This window comes from Citrus sinensis, chromosome 3, assembly GCF_022201045.2.
Source record: "Citrus sinensis cultivar Valencia sweet orange chromosome 3, DVS_A1.0, whole genome shotgun sequence".
NCBI lineage: Eukaryota > Viridiplantae > Streptophyta > Magnoliopsida > Sapindales > Rutaceae > Citrus > Citrus sinensis.
Window position 1 is genome coordinate 6,712,926 of NC_068558.1, and position 16,918 is coordinate 6,729,843.

Sequence of the window (16,918 nt, forward strand, 5' to 3'; positions counted from 1 at the left end):
TGGATTTTAGCTCCCAAACGTTGCCGTTTCCTTCACCATCTGTCTAAGTTCATTTTTTAGTGACGGTAAAGGAGTAAACTTAACTATCAAATTCGATGACCTAACTTTATTTCAAGGAAGAATTTCTTACGGAAGATGCCAAACCATGATCCTCCATGTGCCACCTTATTATCCCAGCCCATGGATTAATTGAGATATACTAAAAGCTTCAGATCAGATCAATAACATCTACTCTTGCTTACTTTTTCTATTATGAACCCGAAAGCAAGGCTTGGTGCATGCAGCGAGTAAAAGATTTTACATAAGCATTAATAATCAATAAATATACGAGTAGAAATTTACTGATTTTTTTTTTTTTTTTATGTCAACTCTATAATGACACAATTTGAATATTCATATCTCTGTAGGCCAGATCTTGATCTTGTAAATATTTGGAGAAAAAGAAAGTTAATAACTAACACACACCTAACAACTTGAACTTGAACTCCTCTCACATGCAAGTGGGTTTATAATAGGTTGTTAAAATCTCGACGAAATGATAAACGTAATTACACTGTTCATAGAGAAAGAAAATTCTAATTCATTTCCATTTGAACTTTGAAGCACAAATTACAAATTTACAATCATAAACATTTTTCTTTATTTGTTATTATTATTATTATTTTTATATAAAGAGAAAAACTACACTTAAATGTTCAAGTTAATCACTCAAGAGGATACAGCACTCAATTTGCGAACACTAAACCCTCTGAAATTTTCAAGGCTTGTTAGGTTGCGAATGTAAATTCCCAGAACGGCCCAGCAACTGCAACTCCTGTTTATCATAAATCTCCAAACTAAAATCCCTTAGCATCTGGGGCTTCCCGCCACTACTCATACTTGGCGCCATGCTCGAGCTCGAATTCGTGGTGACCGTTGCTCCGACACTACTCGACAAACCATTTACACTGTTGTTTTTGTTATTGTTCACAACCACCGGCTGTACCTGTACACTACTCGTACTCACATGTTCAAATGAACCCGCCGTTGCACTTGCACCCACAAACGACGATACGGGCCTCGCCGCCACGTTTAACACAGGTGAAAAGGCCCATATTTGCGGCTGCGACGGCCCCGGTTGAACCTGCGGAACCATCCAGAACGTGTTGGCCGGCACCATCATGTTCATGTTCATGCCCCCCGCATTTCCAAGCGTCCAAACGGGGACTAATCCTTGTGGGGCCACCGGAGCTAAACCGCACGGTTGCGTGACCGTAACGGCTCTGCTACAGTTAATATCATCATTATCCGATGATGATCTCTTACGTTTCTTTTCTGGGGATATTTCTACGTTGTTTGGATGATGGACGTTACTGGTGGTGGTTGTTGGGATTTTCAGAGTTCCGTTGACGGAGACGGCGATGGCGGGGACGGTGCCGGTGCCGGTAGCTTCGATGATGGCTTGCTCGGCATGTTCGAGCAACCACCTGACGGTTTCGCCATCTGATTTGTGGCCGAGTTCGCGGGTTAGTTGAAAGATCCTCGCGGCACACGTGGCTGGTATTCGAATCCTACGGCCTCGGCCTTCCACTTTCGTGTGGCGGTCTTTGGTGGATGACCGTTTGTTATTGTTATTGTTTGCTGTGACCGTTGTCATGGGTACTTGCATTGGCACTTGCATCTGCATGGCCACCGGGACTACTCCGATAGGCGTCGGCAGTCCGGGCTTTTGTTCCTGGTAAGAATCTACGGGCTCTTCTTTTAACGGTATGGCTTGTAGCGGCGTCGTTTCATGGACGGTCTTGTTGCTTTCCTCTGCGTCTCCTGTGCTCACGTCAGAGGCCACTCCATCATCATCCGGCTCCGTTTCTCGACACGAAGTCATTTGTTAGGTTTAACAACAATCAGTAGTGAAAATTTTAAAGATAAAACAAAAACCGAGATAGCTACTTGAGCTTAGAAATGAAAATTAAATTCTGGGTCAGAAAAATTTTACTAAAGGGAGGATTGCCTGTATACACAGAGAAAGATTGAGAGCAAAAACGAAGGAAATAAAAAAAAAAAAAAAGGAGCTAACAGTTGGTCTATGATGAAATTTTGGTTTGATAGTGGAGAAAGAATCAACGGTGGGTGTGAGATTTATGGGAGTGGTGACCGGGGTGCGTGTTGTGGTGTGGCCATGGAAATGGAGATGGTGGCATGTGTTGGGGCCTACTGAAGATGACCAATGCTGGCTCACCATCTGTCCACATCAGTGGGGACAGATGGTGCGAGTCTGCCAATAGGTTTAGCAAGTGCTGCCAGAATAGTCTGGAAATGTTTTTGTAAATTTTTAAATGAGCTTTATTGGTTGATTCACAACATTTAGTGGTCATGGTCCCGGTCCTCGTTGTGTAAATCCAATGGTCCATAATACTCCATATCTATTTTAAGGAGTGGGGAAAAACTTAAAAGATCGCTTTATGGGTGTATTTTTTTGACTAAACAGTGGTCATTGGTTAATCGCATTAGAATATGTTTGAAACAAAGAGAAACGGTGATGAATGAAGGGATTTGATTAAGTCTTTACGGCCATCTTTTTGCTCATAAACAATTTGTTAAGTCTTTTAAAACAAAAACACTACACTACACTGCGTATGTAAGCACATGTGCATGAAAAAAATGAATCACTTTGATGCCGTAAAAAGTTGGGGAAATGGGCAAATAGGAACAGCTATTAACGAAAAAAGTGGAGCTCGCTGAAGTGATCCACTCCACTTTTTGGCGTGAAAGCTCGGCCCATCTTATACGAAAGAGCACCAACAGATCGATAAGAGCAATCTGGGACCCAGATTCTGGGATTGTCTGTGGCCCCTTCTTGGTCCACCGCTTAAACGATCTGCCTAATAAAAGGGTAACCCAAACAGCCGCTTATTATTTGACGTTCAATTTCCATGTGCCCCACTCACATGGGCCACCATTTTATTTTATCTTAAAAGGTCGCCAAGTTGGTATATTTAATCGTTAAGTATATTGCTTGAGAGTTGAGAATGTGTTGCTCTCCTTCAGCTACAGTCACTTCCCCAGAGCTGGAAAACAGATTCCCAGATATTTGAATACAGGCACCAGATGGATTCACAGATTTAAGAGAATACAAAAATCCAAGAACTTTCGGAGATGGGGAGAACTACTTTTGCTAAATCAAGGCATTTCGGAAACTTTTATTACAAAGAAAACAATTCACCACTGATCGCATGCCTGCAGACGAACAACTACTATTTGCTTTTGCATCACAAACTCAAGGCACGGATATTTTTTAAGTACTGGCAACACCAATCTGCTTAATTAAAAACAACAATTGAACAGGATGAATCAAATTCTGGCGATACAAATAATAATTTGATCACCCTTAGTGACCATTTGCAAGTGACCCATTCTCGCAGGTGGTAGCATCTGCAGGCTTCTTGGCATAGAATCTCCGGTACATGGAGTCAACTTCAGTGAGATAGTATGTTCCTGGAGCCAAAAGGCTACTGTCTTTGCTTGTTACAAAGTCTTTGGCTCCATATCTATGCTCCATTAGCTTCATGACTTCCACAAACTTCTCTGGGGGAAACTGCATGTACAGCACATGTTTTTCATTAAAATGTTTTCAATGGTATAACAATACTTCCATTTAGTTTGGAAAGTAGAAACCCTGACTCCCATTTAGTTTGGAACCGGGGAAAAATAGTCTTAAACTTCAACATCTTACATGACTTTGTAACAAGCAAAGTGTTTATAATCTCCACGTAATTTAGTTCTGGGTAATTTGAAAAAAATGTGTTTATAACCTCCAGGTGCAGACACTCTCAGCTAGTGTGCTAGAAAAATACTAATAAAAGGAAATGCTCAAGGCAGCTGTCTGTATATGCTGACTGAATGCAGTGACTAATTCCAGATAAACGGGTTAGGATTATATAAAAAAAAACATAATATCTGACAAAGCACATTTGAAGAAAGTGGAGAATTACCTCATGCCTTGATTTCAACTTCCCTGCAACATTCATAACAGATAGGATGTTTGACAAGCTGAAGGGATGATGACCTTCACTGAGTTTCAATGAGAACATCGTTGCAGTCAAACCACTTCCATACGAGAACAAAACCACTCGCTTGCCATCCTGCGAGTTATTAAATGGAATCATGTCTTTACATATTAACACAAGGAATGAGAATGAGAATGAGAAATTAGACAATAGTAAAAGCAATTACCAATTCACTGTGTTTGTTGTGAATAAGGGAAGCCAATGCTGCATACAGAGATGCTGTGTACATGTTACCAACTTGCTTCGGTATTAAAGTGGATGGTTGGACCTTTGCGTCATAAAGGGGCTTTGCAAGTTGTTGGGAAACCTGTCGATGCATGGTATCAGCAAGAGCCCCAAACTTTAACATTTACACAGTTTCCACCACCAATTCCTCAAACACGCATATGATTTTCCAACCAAAATATGCCAGCAATAATATAGAATGAAATTATCCAGCCACATGCAGGGTACAATTTGAGGAAGTGAAGCCCGTGAGGCTATTAAAATATAAGAGCTACCAACATTACGAATACAGAAAGTCAACATCACTCAGGCCCTGAAGAAGCTGATGAATCGTCACTATTATGTCAATTGTGTCAGACATTACAATCATCAATCTCAATCCTCCCACAGGAAAAGATGAAGGTCGTGAAAGAAATTCAGAATCGTATTTCTTAAACAATTGCAATTAAGGTTCAAAACAGACCTTCTCAAGATCCCGGCTTTGGTAGCTTTCATCACCAGACAAGGTTGAAAATGGTCCCAGCTTTTCTTTGGCAGCCTCGTCGACAGAACTGTAATACCATGCACATTTAATCAATCACCAAGTTCATGTACCAGAGCAAAATAATAATAATAATTAATTAAAAAAATGTCTAATGCTTAGAAAGATGAAGAAAAGAAGGCAACCTGGCATTCCTCATAAAGTCATTGAATAACAAACGAGCAAAGCTTTTCTGTACAAGCTGCAGTAGTTCAACAGAGAAAAGGTTTAAGAAAGCAATTGCATTGTCTACTCTAGTAATTTATTGATAAACCAGAACAGAAATTTATTGATGGACCATGAAACCAACCTTGTTATATGGAGAATGGAACATGAAATAATCAGCATTAGAAAGAGAAAATTGTTTTCCCTCCAGTTTCTCGTACCTAAAAAAAACCAAGGTTGTTAGGCATTAAAATAGCCCAACCACTCGCAAAATATAAGAGTAATAAAAATGTTTTTAGGACTAAAATGGAGACATACTTGCTGCATAAACATTTGTAACAAGTATCAAGAGCCATGAGGTAGCATGTCTGAGAAAGTTTCCCATCAACAACCTACAAAGATATTTCCAAATGGATGATATCCATTTAGTATTAAACATAAGTATATAAGCCACCTCCAAGAAGAACAAAGCATGGTTCACATTAAAGAAGCATGGCATTTACATTTATATAATTCAAATACTTCAACTAATTGCTCTACTGAAGACCGTCATATGCAAAAATAAGGTGCTCACTACCAAAAGTCAGCTGTATGAAAGAGGGTTTATGTAAAATGTAAATAAGAATACCACTATACCATGACCAGCAATTTGGTCACAAGACAGTGAACAAACTGGACTAGAAAAACTTTGAAACAATGCAATCAAAATACAACCAACCAAATCTGCCCCTCATGTTAACAAATTTAAAGATGATTTACCGGATATTCACTAGCAAGGTTTGGCTTGTAGAAATCATAGGCATGAGACATATGACTCCCCCTTAATTTGCTTTCAAAAGCAACAGGGGCATCAGGCCCTACTAACATGACAACAGCAGCTGCTCCTCCAGTGGGTCTTGCTGGTCCTTCTGCATAAACCTGTCAAAAAGACCTCCAGTTAAAATATATAGGAAAATTTGCCCAGTATTCTAAAGTATACACCTATTGCATAATTCATGCTCAGATATTTCGCTGTTATATCTTGGAATATCAATGACAGTAACTTAAGGAATTTATCATACCGCACTGTCGGTACACACAACGAGCCCATAGCGCCCGTCCCATGAACTACTCTCCACCCAGTTCACACAGTTAAATAATGCAGCAGTTCCTCCGTAGCAGGCATTGGTCGAGTCAACACCTTCAATGTCAGTATTTCCAAATTTCTGCTTGTTTTCACAAGAAAAGAGAAGAACGCAAGGCAGAAAAAAATTTCCGTCAACCAACTCATCAGTAATAAAAGCTGAAAAAATTACAGCAAGATACCCAGCTATGATCAAAGCTAGGAATGCTTATCTATATCAGAATGATTTTTTTTTAAAAAAAAAAAAGAAACTCAATAATGTATTGATGATGAAGATTTTAAAACTGATAGTGGACCAGCTGGCTGCTAAGGGGGAACAAAAAAAAAAAAGACTATTTGTACCATACAAAAGTATACCCAATCACCCCCATACAAAGCTAGAATCAACTATAACTGCCTATCTCAAAACGCCATCCCAGTTTAGATGAATGAAGAAAAAAGATGAATTTTGAAATTCCTTAGAAACTGCAAGACAGAAATATGCTTTGAAACCAAGTAACGCAAAAAACCAGGTTCGGCAGTAAACCACATAACCATTTAGCACAAAACTCGTCTTTTATGAGGGAACTCTGGGTTTCATAAAAAATAAACAAATAAAACAAAGCAGATTACAAACAATTTGAGGATATACAGCTCACACTCAAATGAGTTTTAAATATAGTTGGATAGACTCAGGTAATTAGGCTGTATTCTCCAATATTTCAAAAACAGATTGGTGAGCTTCCAAATCACGCCTCGAGCTCAGATAACCTTTCCCATCCAATTAAAGACAAGTAATAACTTCGTATAGGAAAATCGGATTGACATGGAAAATTACCTCAAAAATTTGCATCAAAAAAGTCTTAATGGATTTGCTCTTGTCTATCACAGTTTCGCTTCCTACTTCGAGACGACCAATTTGTTTTGGATCAATCTTATACTTCTCTAGGAGGTTAGTAACAGCTGTCAAGCTGAAAAAATAAAAGTTAAAGAAAGCAGTCGAGAACAATTTAAATAACAAATCCTTAACATAATTCAACGGAGTTCATATATATATTTTTTTCTTCTCCTGAGCTAGTGCTACCAGTATCATGACTATCAAGTGTAGAATTTCAACCTCATTGAGATGACATCTTCCACCTCTGAACAAAATGCCATGCACTCCTGTCCAAGCCCGATTGTATATTTTCCTTTGCTTGCACCATCATGAGCCTCCAAAGCTTCCTTTTTACCCAAAATGAAATTTAAGAGGTTAATAATGATTCCATTATTATCCTAAAAGCCCCACCATACTTTCATTCCATCTCAGAAGAAGAAAACCATTATCATGCCATACACTAAAAGAAAATCCCACCTCAAAACCATTCAATATGGGCTGGCAGGTAGGATCATCTTCATGATTAAAGCAACACATCATGTTCATAAAAATTAAAACGTTAAACTTTCTTTACAACTCAGTAATAGCTTCCTCGTCTTAATAGATCAAGCTACGGAGGCTTCTAGCAGCTTAAAATGGAAAACTAGATTCTATGACTCACCAACCTATAGAGTTAAAATTCAAATTTTTAATCCACCAACTGCAAATCAAGTTACATACCTACAACAATTAACACTTCAAATAGACAGTAAAAGATCAAAATCACAATTACATTCACAGTACACTTCTTTGGTATCTGGGAAAAATTTTCCCATCACCTATTTAACTATATATATATATATATATATATAGGAGAAGTTGGTGAGCTCAAATTTGCAAGAACTCAAAGGAGTGTAGGATCGTTACCTGCTGGACGCAAGTAGGAGGGAAGTAGATGTCCATAGCGAGGATTCCAACATTCTTTGCCATTGTTTTTATCTGGTTTTCAAAAACAGAAAATGCCCAGATGAAAAATATATGTAAATATATATATGTATCAAGAAAACAGCACAACAACGAAAATGTGTTTTGCGTTGCTTTGCTTTCTTTCTTGCTCTGCTGTTGGCTTGAGTTTGTAAAACGTAGCCCAGCTAGCCGTTCAGAGACAGAAAGAAAGACAGGCCTCAATATTCGGAGAGAAAATTGGCGATGCTCGCATCTGTAATTCTTCTTCCGTATTTATAGTGAAATTTTATCATTTTTTTAAAAAAAAAATTCAGTATTCGTGTTTTTTTTAACAAAACAAAAATAGATAAATTAAAAAGTTTGTTCTGTTTCTTGATTTATTTCCTCGTAGACTTAAACTGCTGGAGGTGAAAGTCCCAAGCTTTAATTATGGCGTTATGCCAATTCTTGGGCGTGTCCTTTCTTACCTTTTGCCCTCCCTTTTTGCATTTATTTACAGCCTTTTGCCATTGCTTGAAGAAATTTGTTACCATTTGCTTGGTCGCACTGAGAGTTGCTTATCGTGACGGGTAATTCTCAAATTTTAATTCCACAGTGCACAGCCTGTTAAACTGTTCTTTTTTTTTTTTAAAGAAAAAAAATTACATTATATTTTGTTGATATTTATAATTATTAACCAAAATATCATTAAACCAGCTATGTAATAATTCAGTTGAGATATTTGCGAGTAAAATAAACCAAATCTACGTTCAAATATTTAATTCCAACCCTGACACGGGAGTGGTTTTGTATTTTTTAAATTGTATTGGAAATAATTTTTTCAAAAATAATTGTATTGACCGATTTATGGTTCACAATGGAATTGTGGTAGGTAGGTAGCATGTTTGGCAATTGAAGATGAAATCTTAAATATAGATAATAATTTTGGAGTTTTAAGAAAGAAATCTTTGCAGATTCTTAGAATTAGTGCGGTGCTTAGATAACTAATATGAAGTGCATATTACAAATATGCAAATGGGTATATAAACCGAATAAAAATTTCATAATTAAAGTCCATGATTTAAGCGCAATACAAAATTAACTAAATAAATTCTCAACACTAAATAAAGAGATTTGAATCCTCCACCTTTAGGTAAAGGAAAAAAATCTCCCAACAATTTTAACTAAAAATTTCTTCACTACAAGTTCGAATTCTTAATTACACTAAAGCATCTCATATTTAACTTATAAATGAATACCGACAACATTATTCCCCATTTATTAATACTTTGTCAGAACTACCTCTCAGATAACTGCTTAATTTTTATTTATTTTAATTTATTTTCCTCCATTCTAATAAGGTTTAGATATAGAAAATCACTTGTTATCGATCGGTTTACATAGAAAATCCGTGGTAGTATCAGTTGGCGAAAGTTGTTATCCGAGGGGATTAAATTGAAAGAGCAGCATCATCGTACATTTCTACACAAATGTCCACCCGATGATTAACATGATCTTAATGGCTTACCCAATTGAATATAATGTAATAGATTATCTATGCAACGATCTCGCATTCTCATTCCTCGATGCACTAAAATATTTGTTGGACGAAATATTTGTGTATTTGTTTGGAAAAGTAGCTGAAAAATAAAATTAAAAATGCTTATATCGAATCTGGTGTCAGAATAAATACGACACACACAACTCGTTAGAATTTATGCGCCATACAGATATTATATCCGACAAGTCGTTAAAATATAGAGTGATGTTCAGTTGGAGCATCTCCAACTTAAGCTACGCCACAGCGCAGCTGCCCCAAACGGATGCTTAGAGTCGTTGCCTTATTACCGTTGGATCGAGAGAAAGCTCATCAACGGTGAGGATAAGAGCGCCGAGTAAAAGAGACCAGTATACACGGGACATGTTGGGAAAAAAGGGAAAGAAAAAAAAAAGACAAAAACAAAAACAGAAAAAGTTCTTTTATATTTGCATCATGTTTGAGGAGATATGTTTTACTGTTACTTTTTTACCCTATCAACCGGTTACCCGAGCTTTGTCTGCAGTGGATGCCTTCATCTTAACCGTTAATTTGGCAGTCACTGCTCCATTGGTCCAAATGAATGCCTAATATATATAATATCCCATCCACCGAAGCATAGACCTCATATTCATATTAAAAAAAAAAAAAAAAAAAAAAAAGGTATAGATGATAGATCTCATATTTGACTTTCCACCTTCGACTGTTAGATCCTGCGCGAGCACGACATTTAATATTTATGCACGCCCTACGTCCTCGTTGGAATGTCTTGTACCGTTTGATCATAATCTTCGACGTTCAAGATCCTACATCAATAGCTTTTTTGCCACTCACGTGGAATCGCCCAACCATCGTGCATAGCACCAGTATCATCAAATGAAGTAACCAAAAAAAAAAAAAATTATAGCAAGAACGTCACGTGACATGTACCACTACTTGAGATAGCAGTGGTAATTTTCAACACAATCAGATGATCCGATGAAGCATGGGCGGACTCACGATTAATATTTCATAAAGCCTGGGGTATGACACATGTGTAGCGTCCCTCATGACCCATGAGCCCTTTTAAAGAACGAAGAAGGAAACGAAACGGTGAGGGCATAAGAGGAAGATCTAAGAAGAATAAGCTTTAGCTACCTTTACATCCTGGAAACTGTAGAGGATGTCTCCTAAGATGCACCAAAATCAACATAAATCAACTTGGACCGGTGAGGCAATGACAACTCCACCAATGAGGCCATAACACGTCATCATGGGTTGGTTTTTACCGAGATTATTTCTAAAATATCTCATTACAAATCACATGAATCGAATATGAGAAATAGAGACCACAAGGATAGTCGCCTACTCCATCATTAATTGAATTAGTTGTTCTTTAACGCAAATAACTCATCTAAAATAAATCAATTAGGACTCATAGTATGTTGTCAATAGGGACAATCCCTCGGAGGATAAATTTCTAAGCCTAGGAAGAGCTTCAATAAGAAAGGCCGAATTACTCTTAAACCCCTACTTGAGAAAAAAAAACAACTAATAACGGTTCACCATGTGTCTAAAAGGATACATAGATGCTCTCAAAAGCACTTCCCTTTATGAAGTCGAGTTATTCTTACAAAAGAAGCAGGCTCTCTCACTCACACAAACTCAAGAAATTTATATTTTCAAGGGTTTCTCATAAAACCCATTATCTCCTTCAACCTCTTGTTGACTTATCTTGTAGTATATTGAAATCTATATTTTTCTTATCTTTTAATTTATCACTTACTTTAATAAAATAAGAAATCTCTTATATATAAAAAAAAAACTCATTATAAATTAGTTATGTTTAAGGTAGAATTGATTAGAGCTTGAGTATATTAAAACATTGTTAAAATAGTAATTTAAAAAAAAAGATTATGTCATATGAGTAACAAGATTATGACTCAAGAAGTAACCGATCGAGATAGTGACAGAAATTTTTAGCACGATTAATAAATGTATTATGTTTGAATCGACTTAAAATTGATAGGATATGCACATGACATATGAATCTAAATTGTGATGCCTAACTTTTTGGGAAAAAAAAATTGACAGATTCTTTTTTCTAATTTTATAAATCAATTTTTGTCAAATTAGCATTGCCCATAAAATATCACTCCTAAATTGAGAGGCAAAATATTGTGGGGTGGGCAGGCATTTCACTCGTGAAACATATTGTATAGACAACCAAATTTGACTACTTTCATTAACAGCCAACAATAATAATTGGGGAGCATTGATCATACTACAAAATTCTACGTCGTTACTCGTTATTGGTCTGGCATAGATCTCAACCGTTGGATGAGTCAAGTGCTGCTTGTGTGATTAGGTGATGACGCACGTTTGAGGATAGTAAGTGAAGGGAGATATTTTGTTAATGTTTGCAGATATAAAATAATCTTTGAATAAGAAATTACTTATTTTAATAAAATGAGAATTAAATTTTAAAAAAAATACAGATTTCAATAAAATATTTATTCTTTAATAATAAATTGAAATTCGTATGTTTTTTATCTTTTAACTTTGATCATCATTTTAATAAAATAAGGTCTTCATCATTAAAAAGAGGCTTTATATATGCAATAATTGAGATAATGTCATATTAGTTTATCATTATTACGATTACAGTAAAACTCTCTATAGTCATAATGTTATGACAAGTTATTTTTATTATTACGGGAATGTTATAACTTAATAAAGGTGTGATTAACAAAATTATTAATTTAACTTAACTATCCTTAGTACAAGTGACATAATGATAAAGCATGCACTACATTAATCTTATTATGTAAAGTTATCTTAAAAGTCTAAACATTTGTATTATTTTTAATGTTTTTATCTGAATATAATTCTATAAATATTATACAATGATTTAGTAACAACTTTAAAGAATAAATTATTCTACCATGCAACTAATTAAAAAAAATAGTTTATTTAATATAGAGATAATTAATATTATGCGGAGGTAAATTTCTTAAAATATGATTTAGAAAAACTATAATTTATTAAAATGTGAAATTTATTCTTATTTATAAGTTATTTAAATTAGGATCATAATTTTTTATAACTATATAAATGTTATTTTTAAATGAAGTACCACTATAAAAAGATCTTATTATATAATTATGGAGTTGCAGATTAAATCGGTGGCTTATATTGGACGATACGCGTCGAAATATATCCGATTACCAATTCGGGAATAAAGATGTGATATTTAACTAAACGTTGATTTCTTGGAAGATGATGATGATGATGATTATTATTATTATTATTATTATTATTATTTAGCTTCATAAATCATAAATCATAAGATATGGTCCATATAGAAAAGCAGTTGTTGGTTGTTGGTTCAATTATTTAATTTCGCAAGTGCATTTAGGACTTAAGAGCTCAGGCTGTACAGTAGTTACAGCCACAATTCAATTTAATGACCAAAAAAAAAAAGCAAAAAATTTGAGATTTCAATATTAAGGCCCTGTCAAATGTCGATCCAATATAAATTACATAATGTAATATTTAGAACATGAAATATTATATTATTAATATTCATTGCATTGATTTGCTTACTTAGTAGAGTATTTTGAAGTCGTACAAAGTAGTGTAAGTTGAACTCCAAACTAGCAAGAGTAAAAAAGAAAATAAGTTGTTATCCCTATAAATTAATCAATAAATAATAAAAGGGGTACTTTTGAATTACCTCTTATTAATTAATTATCTTCAAATCACCTCTTACTTTTGAAAGCATCAATTTACTCTCATTTTAGAAGATTAAAAAAAAATCATTAATCTACCTTTATATTTTCCTTATCTTTCAAATCAAAATGAAAATAACTTAAGGTTTAAAAAATAAGAGGTCATTTAACGATAGTCAATTCATGAGAGGATAATCAAAATTAACATCATATTTTAATACGGATACATAGATGAGGTACATAATATAAATTATGTGATAATATAACATGTCATCATTCATTCATTTGATATGTGAATTAAAGTTGATAAATAATAAAAAATCAAAGTTGATAATACTTATTTGAATTAATATTATCAGGTTAATAGTAAAAGATCAAAGTTGATAAGTAGTTAACACATACACGTTAAGTAATAATTAATGACATATCCCACTTACTTTGCAAATTATGAATGCCAACTTTGTAATATATTATTATTATTAATTAGTATTTAATATTTTGATGTCACGTCAATTCTTATGTCGTTAAGACTTTTATTAAAATTGCATGTTACATGTTACATGTTTCACAATCAATATTGTGTCTTTCAAAGTTTATTTATTTATTATTTTCTTAATTTTTAGATTTTTTTTGGCTGGACTTCAACGTTAATACATCAATTTGCAGTAACATTAATTATTATATAATTCATGTTTCGCTTTTTCTTATTAATCTTCTGCGACAAGATTTAAATAATGTTAGGTAAAGAACGGAACGGGCATCATTCGTGTATATATATATATATATATATATATATATATATATTATTTGGATTAATCGTCTATTCTTTGTTTTGGAATTTTTCTTATTATGCCATTTCGTATTAAAAAATTGGAAACGTTGGTTTCATCTTTGATCATGCGAATTGTGCTATCTTAAATGCATGCTAGCCCACGCTCGCTCATATCATTAACATGATGGGTTATGGTTAAAACTCCAAAAATTAATAATCGGCGGACATTACAATATTCTTATTTTTACACACCCCCAATTGTTTTGAGCAGATAGATTTTTTTTCTTTAAATTAAAAATATCAATATATTAAACAAGCGAAAAATTCCAAAAATTCATGCACACGCCGATGCCTAATCTTTTTTTTTTTATAATTTGTTGGACTGATTAGCAATAATATGCACACTACAACGCAGACAAGATCTTTATTTGTGGAAATGATTTTAGGATTTGCATTTAAAAGGAAAAGAGAGAAGAATCTAACTTTTTGATTCGCGATATTTATATTTGAGAAAGTGTGATTTTTGAAGTTTGTAATGGCAAGTGATGTTAGCACTTTAAAAAAGAAACCACGTTGGTTATTGCGTTTCCAAGTCAAGATAAAGAGACCAATGGGCCTTTGGTCCAATGGGAGAAGCCTTGCACTTACAATGTTAAGTGCAAGGGTTCGAGCCTCCATAAGAGCATTATGGAGGTTAGTTTCAGTTCTTCCTCAATTATCAATTAATTGAGTGGAGACAGTCTCTCCCTTACGAAATGTGAGTGGAGCAGGCACCCCTCGAATACTAGAGAGGGTTTAAAATATCTGGGCATATATTTCAGTGTGTCAATGTATGATGGTGGTCCCAGTTATATAGTATGATTGTAAATATTAATTGTAATGTCTGATGTAATGTCAGTAATATCTCTGTATAACAGACTTCAAAAAAAAATCAAGATAAAGAGGGAAAATAAATAAATTGTTGTTGGATTAGTTCATCGCTTGTTTTGATTATTTTATTAAAAAAATATATTAAGATGGAATGGTAGAAAATCTTAAGAGACAACGTCTTTTGCAGGGGCTACAATGATATTAATAAAATACCCTAGTCTTTTATTGACTTATCTTCCTTGATTTTTTTTAATCGTAAAAAAGCTAAAATAAAGAAAATTGCAAAAACGGTTAAATCAACTAATTATTTTCAATGAGTGATGTTAATTAAGATGGAATGGCTACAATTTTTGAAATTAAAATACCCTTGTATTTTATTGACCTATCATCTTCTTGATTTTAATAATCACGAAAAAGATTCTCCCAAAAAAAAATAATATTTATTTTTAATTTTGATTAGTCGAATAAAACTTGAAAACCAGGTTAAGTCTATGGACTAAGATAAATAATAACAAGCAAATAAATCAACTAATTATTTCCTGATATTGAGGACACGCGTTGCAGAATTTATAACACGAAGACCCCGTCTCGTAGGCCACGTAGACATATTCCAATAAATTTCTAATTGCTACTTTCAGTAGCACCACCGCATATGCTCAATTACCACTCATCAATGACAAATTAAGGCATATATATTATATTCTGAAAACAATTTAAATAAGAGAAATTTGAAGTCCAATTAATATTAAATTCCAGCACTTCGGCAGAAATATTTAGGCGATCGAGATTCTCAAATATGTCCGTGTTACATGACATGAAATTTATTGTTAAAATTAAAACAGATATTACACGATGTATTTTAGAATTTCTCGTTTCCAACGAAGAGCCTCGTTTTAATGCAAATACACGTTCGAAATGAGTTTAATTCAGTCGGTGTCCAACAACCATATTTGCTTGCCATATCTTTACTAGTCTCATACCGAAACTCAACAAATTTAAGTCCAAAAGACTTTAAAAAAAAAAAATTCATTTGGAAGCAGATTATGAGAATTTCTATTGCCTTAGGGAAAGGGCAATCATATACTTTAAGATTTGTTTCACTATTTCTTAAGTTTGTCTAAGTTTGAAGAGACGATTGTTAAGTCGAGAAACAAAGCAAGTCCATGAATGCCTTTATTTATTTATTTTTTAATGTTATATTGCAAAATACGTTACAAAAGTAAGCCAATTCAATTACGTTCACATTTCATTTTTTTCGTTGTAATTTGACATTTTGTATGGGTATGCACGTAGGTAATGGACCAATATACTTAAAAAAAAAGTTGACGTTGACTTCGCAACATTGACGTTTTGTATATTTTATGTGACAGGAATTTTTTTCGTTTACTTTGGTTCAGGGGGAAACCCACTTGTAATGAGATGTGTGAGACTTTTCTGCACGCCCTGTTTTACTGTGAATGTACAAAGGAAGTGTGGCGGTTGACTTGACTCAGTTTGTGGGGATTGTGATGTGTAGTTCCTTTGTTCTCATGTGGGAATCGTGTTTCAATATTTTGTTTCGATTTGAACTAATGGAGAGCTCATCAGCTTGCTGGTTTTAATTATGCCGCTTGGCGGGGTAAGAAATAAAAATTTATTTGTGAGGGTGTTCATGACAAGGCTGCTCGTGTTGTAGCTAGGGTACAGGGGATGTGGTCTAATTTCCATCGTTGCGGTGGGAAATCTGGGCAGGATATTTTAATTGATTCTAATTTTGTGGTTAGGGTCTGGCAGCCGCATATTCATGGGGTGGTTTGAGCTTAACACCGATGCAGCTATTGATGTTTTAAGCTTGGGAAGGTTGGTTTTGCAGCTGTAGTGCATAATCAAGATGGTGTGCTTATGGTATCAGCGATTGATTGTTGTGTGTTATCCAAATGATGCTAATATAGATGAGGCGGAAGCTTATTCTTTGGCATCTGAGTTGTTAGTGAGAGTGGTTTATTTCCTTTCATTATTGAGACAGACTCCTCGCAAGTTATTTAATTTTTGACAATACAACAAAGTACTTATATTAAGAGTTTGTTTGTGATTGAGATTGGACAGCTGTAATTTAAAAAGTTTGGTAAACATTAACTGTTGTATATTCATATGAGTTTTCACTTGTATTATATAAAATCTATTACAATTT

The 16,918-nt window shown here is 34.4% G+C and overlaps 2 protein-coding genes across 2 annotated transcripts; both read right to left on the reverse strand.

Annotated features, from left to right (window-relative positions):
* Positions 1–560: 560 nt before the first annotated feature.
* LOC102628831 (transcription factor TCP9-like) lies at positions 561–2,279 on the reverse strand. The gene has a single exon (XM_006477299.4). The coding sequence runs from the start codon at positions 1,862–1,864 to the stop codon at positions 758–760; it is 1,107 nt and encodes a 368-aa protein (XP_006477362.2). The 5' UTR covers positions 1,865–2,279; the 3' UTR covers positions 561–757.
* An 857-nt stretch (positions 2,280–3,136) lies between these two features.
* Positions 3,137–8,266, reverse strand: LOC102629096 (hydroxymethylglutaryl-CoA synthase). The gene is made up of 12 exons (XM_006477300.3): positions 7,842–8,266; positions 7,176–7,282; positions 6,897–7,029; positions 6,018–6,161; positions 5,716–5,874; positions 5,275–5,348; positions 5,102–5,177; positions 4,938–4,993; positions 4,735–4,822; positions 4,213–4,353; positions 3,972–4,121; positions 3,137–3,574 (listed from the first exon to the last, which is right to left on the reverse strand). The coding sequence occupies exons 1-12, from the start codon at positions 7,902–7,904 to the stop codon at positions 3,368–3,370; spliced, it is 1,398 nt and encodes a 465-aa protein (XP_006477363.2). The 5' UTR covers positions 7,905–8,266; the 3' UTR covers positions 3,137–3,367.
* Positions 8,267–16,918: the final 8,652 nt, after the last annotated feature.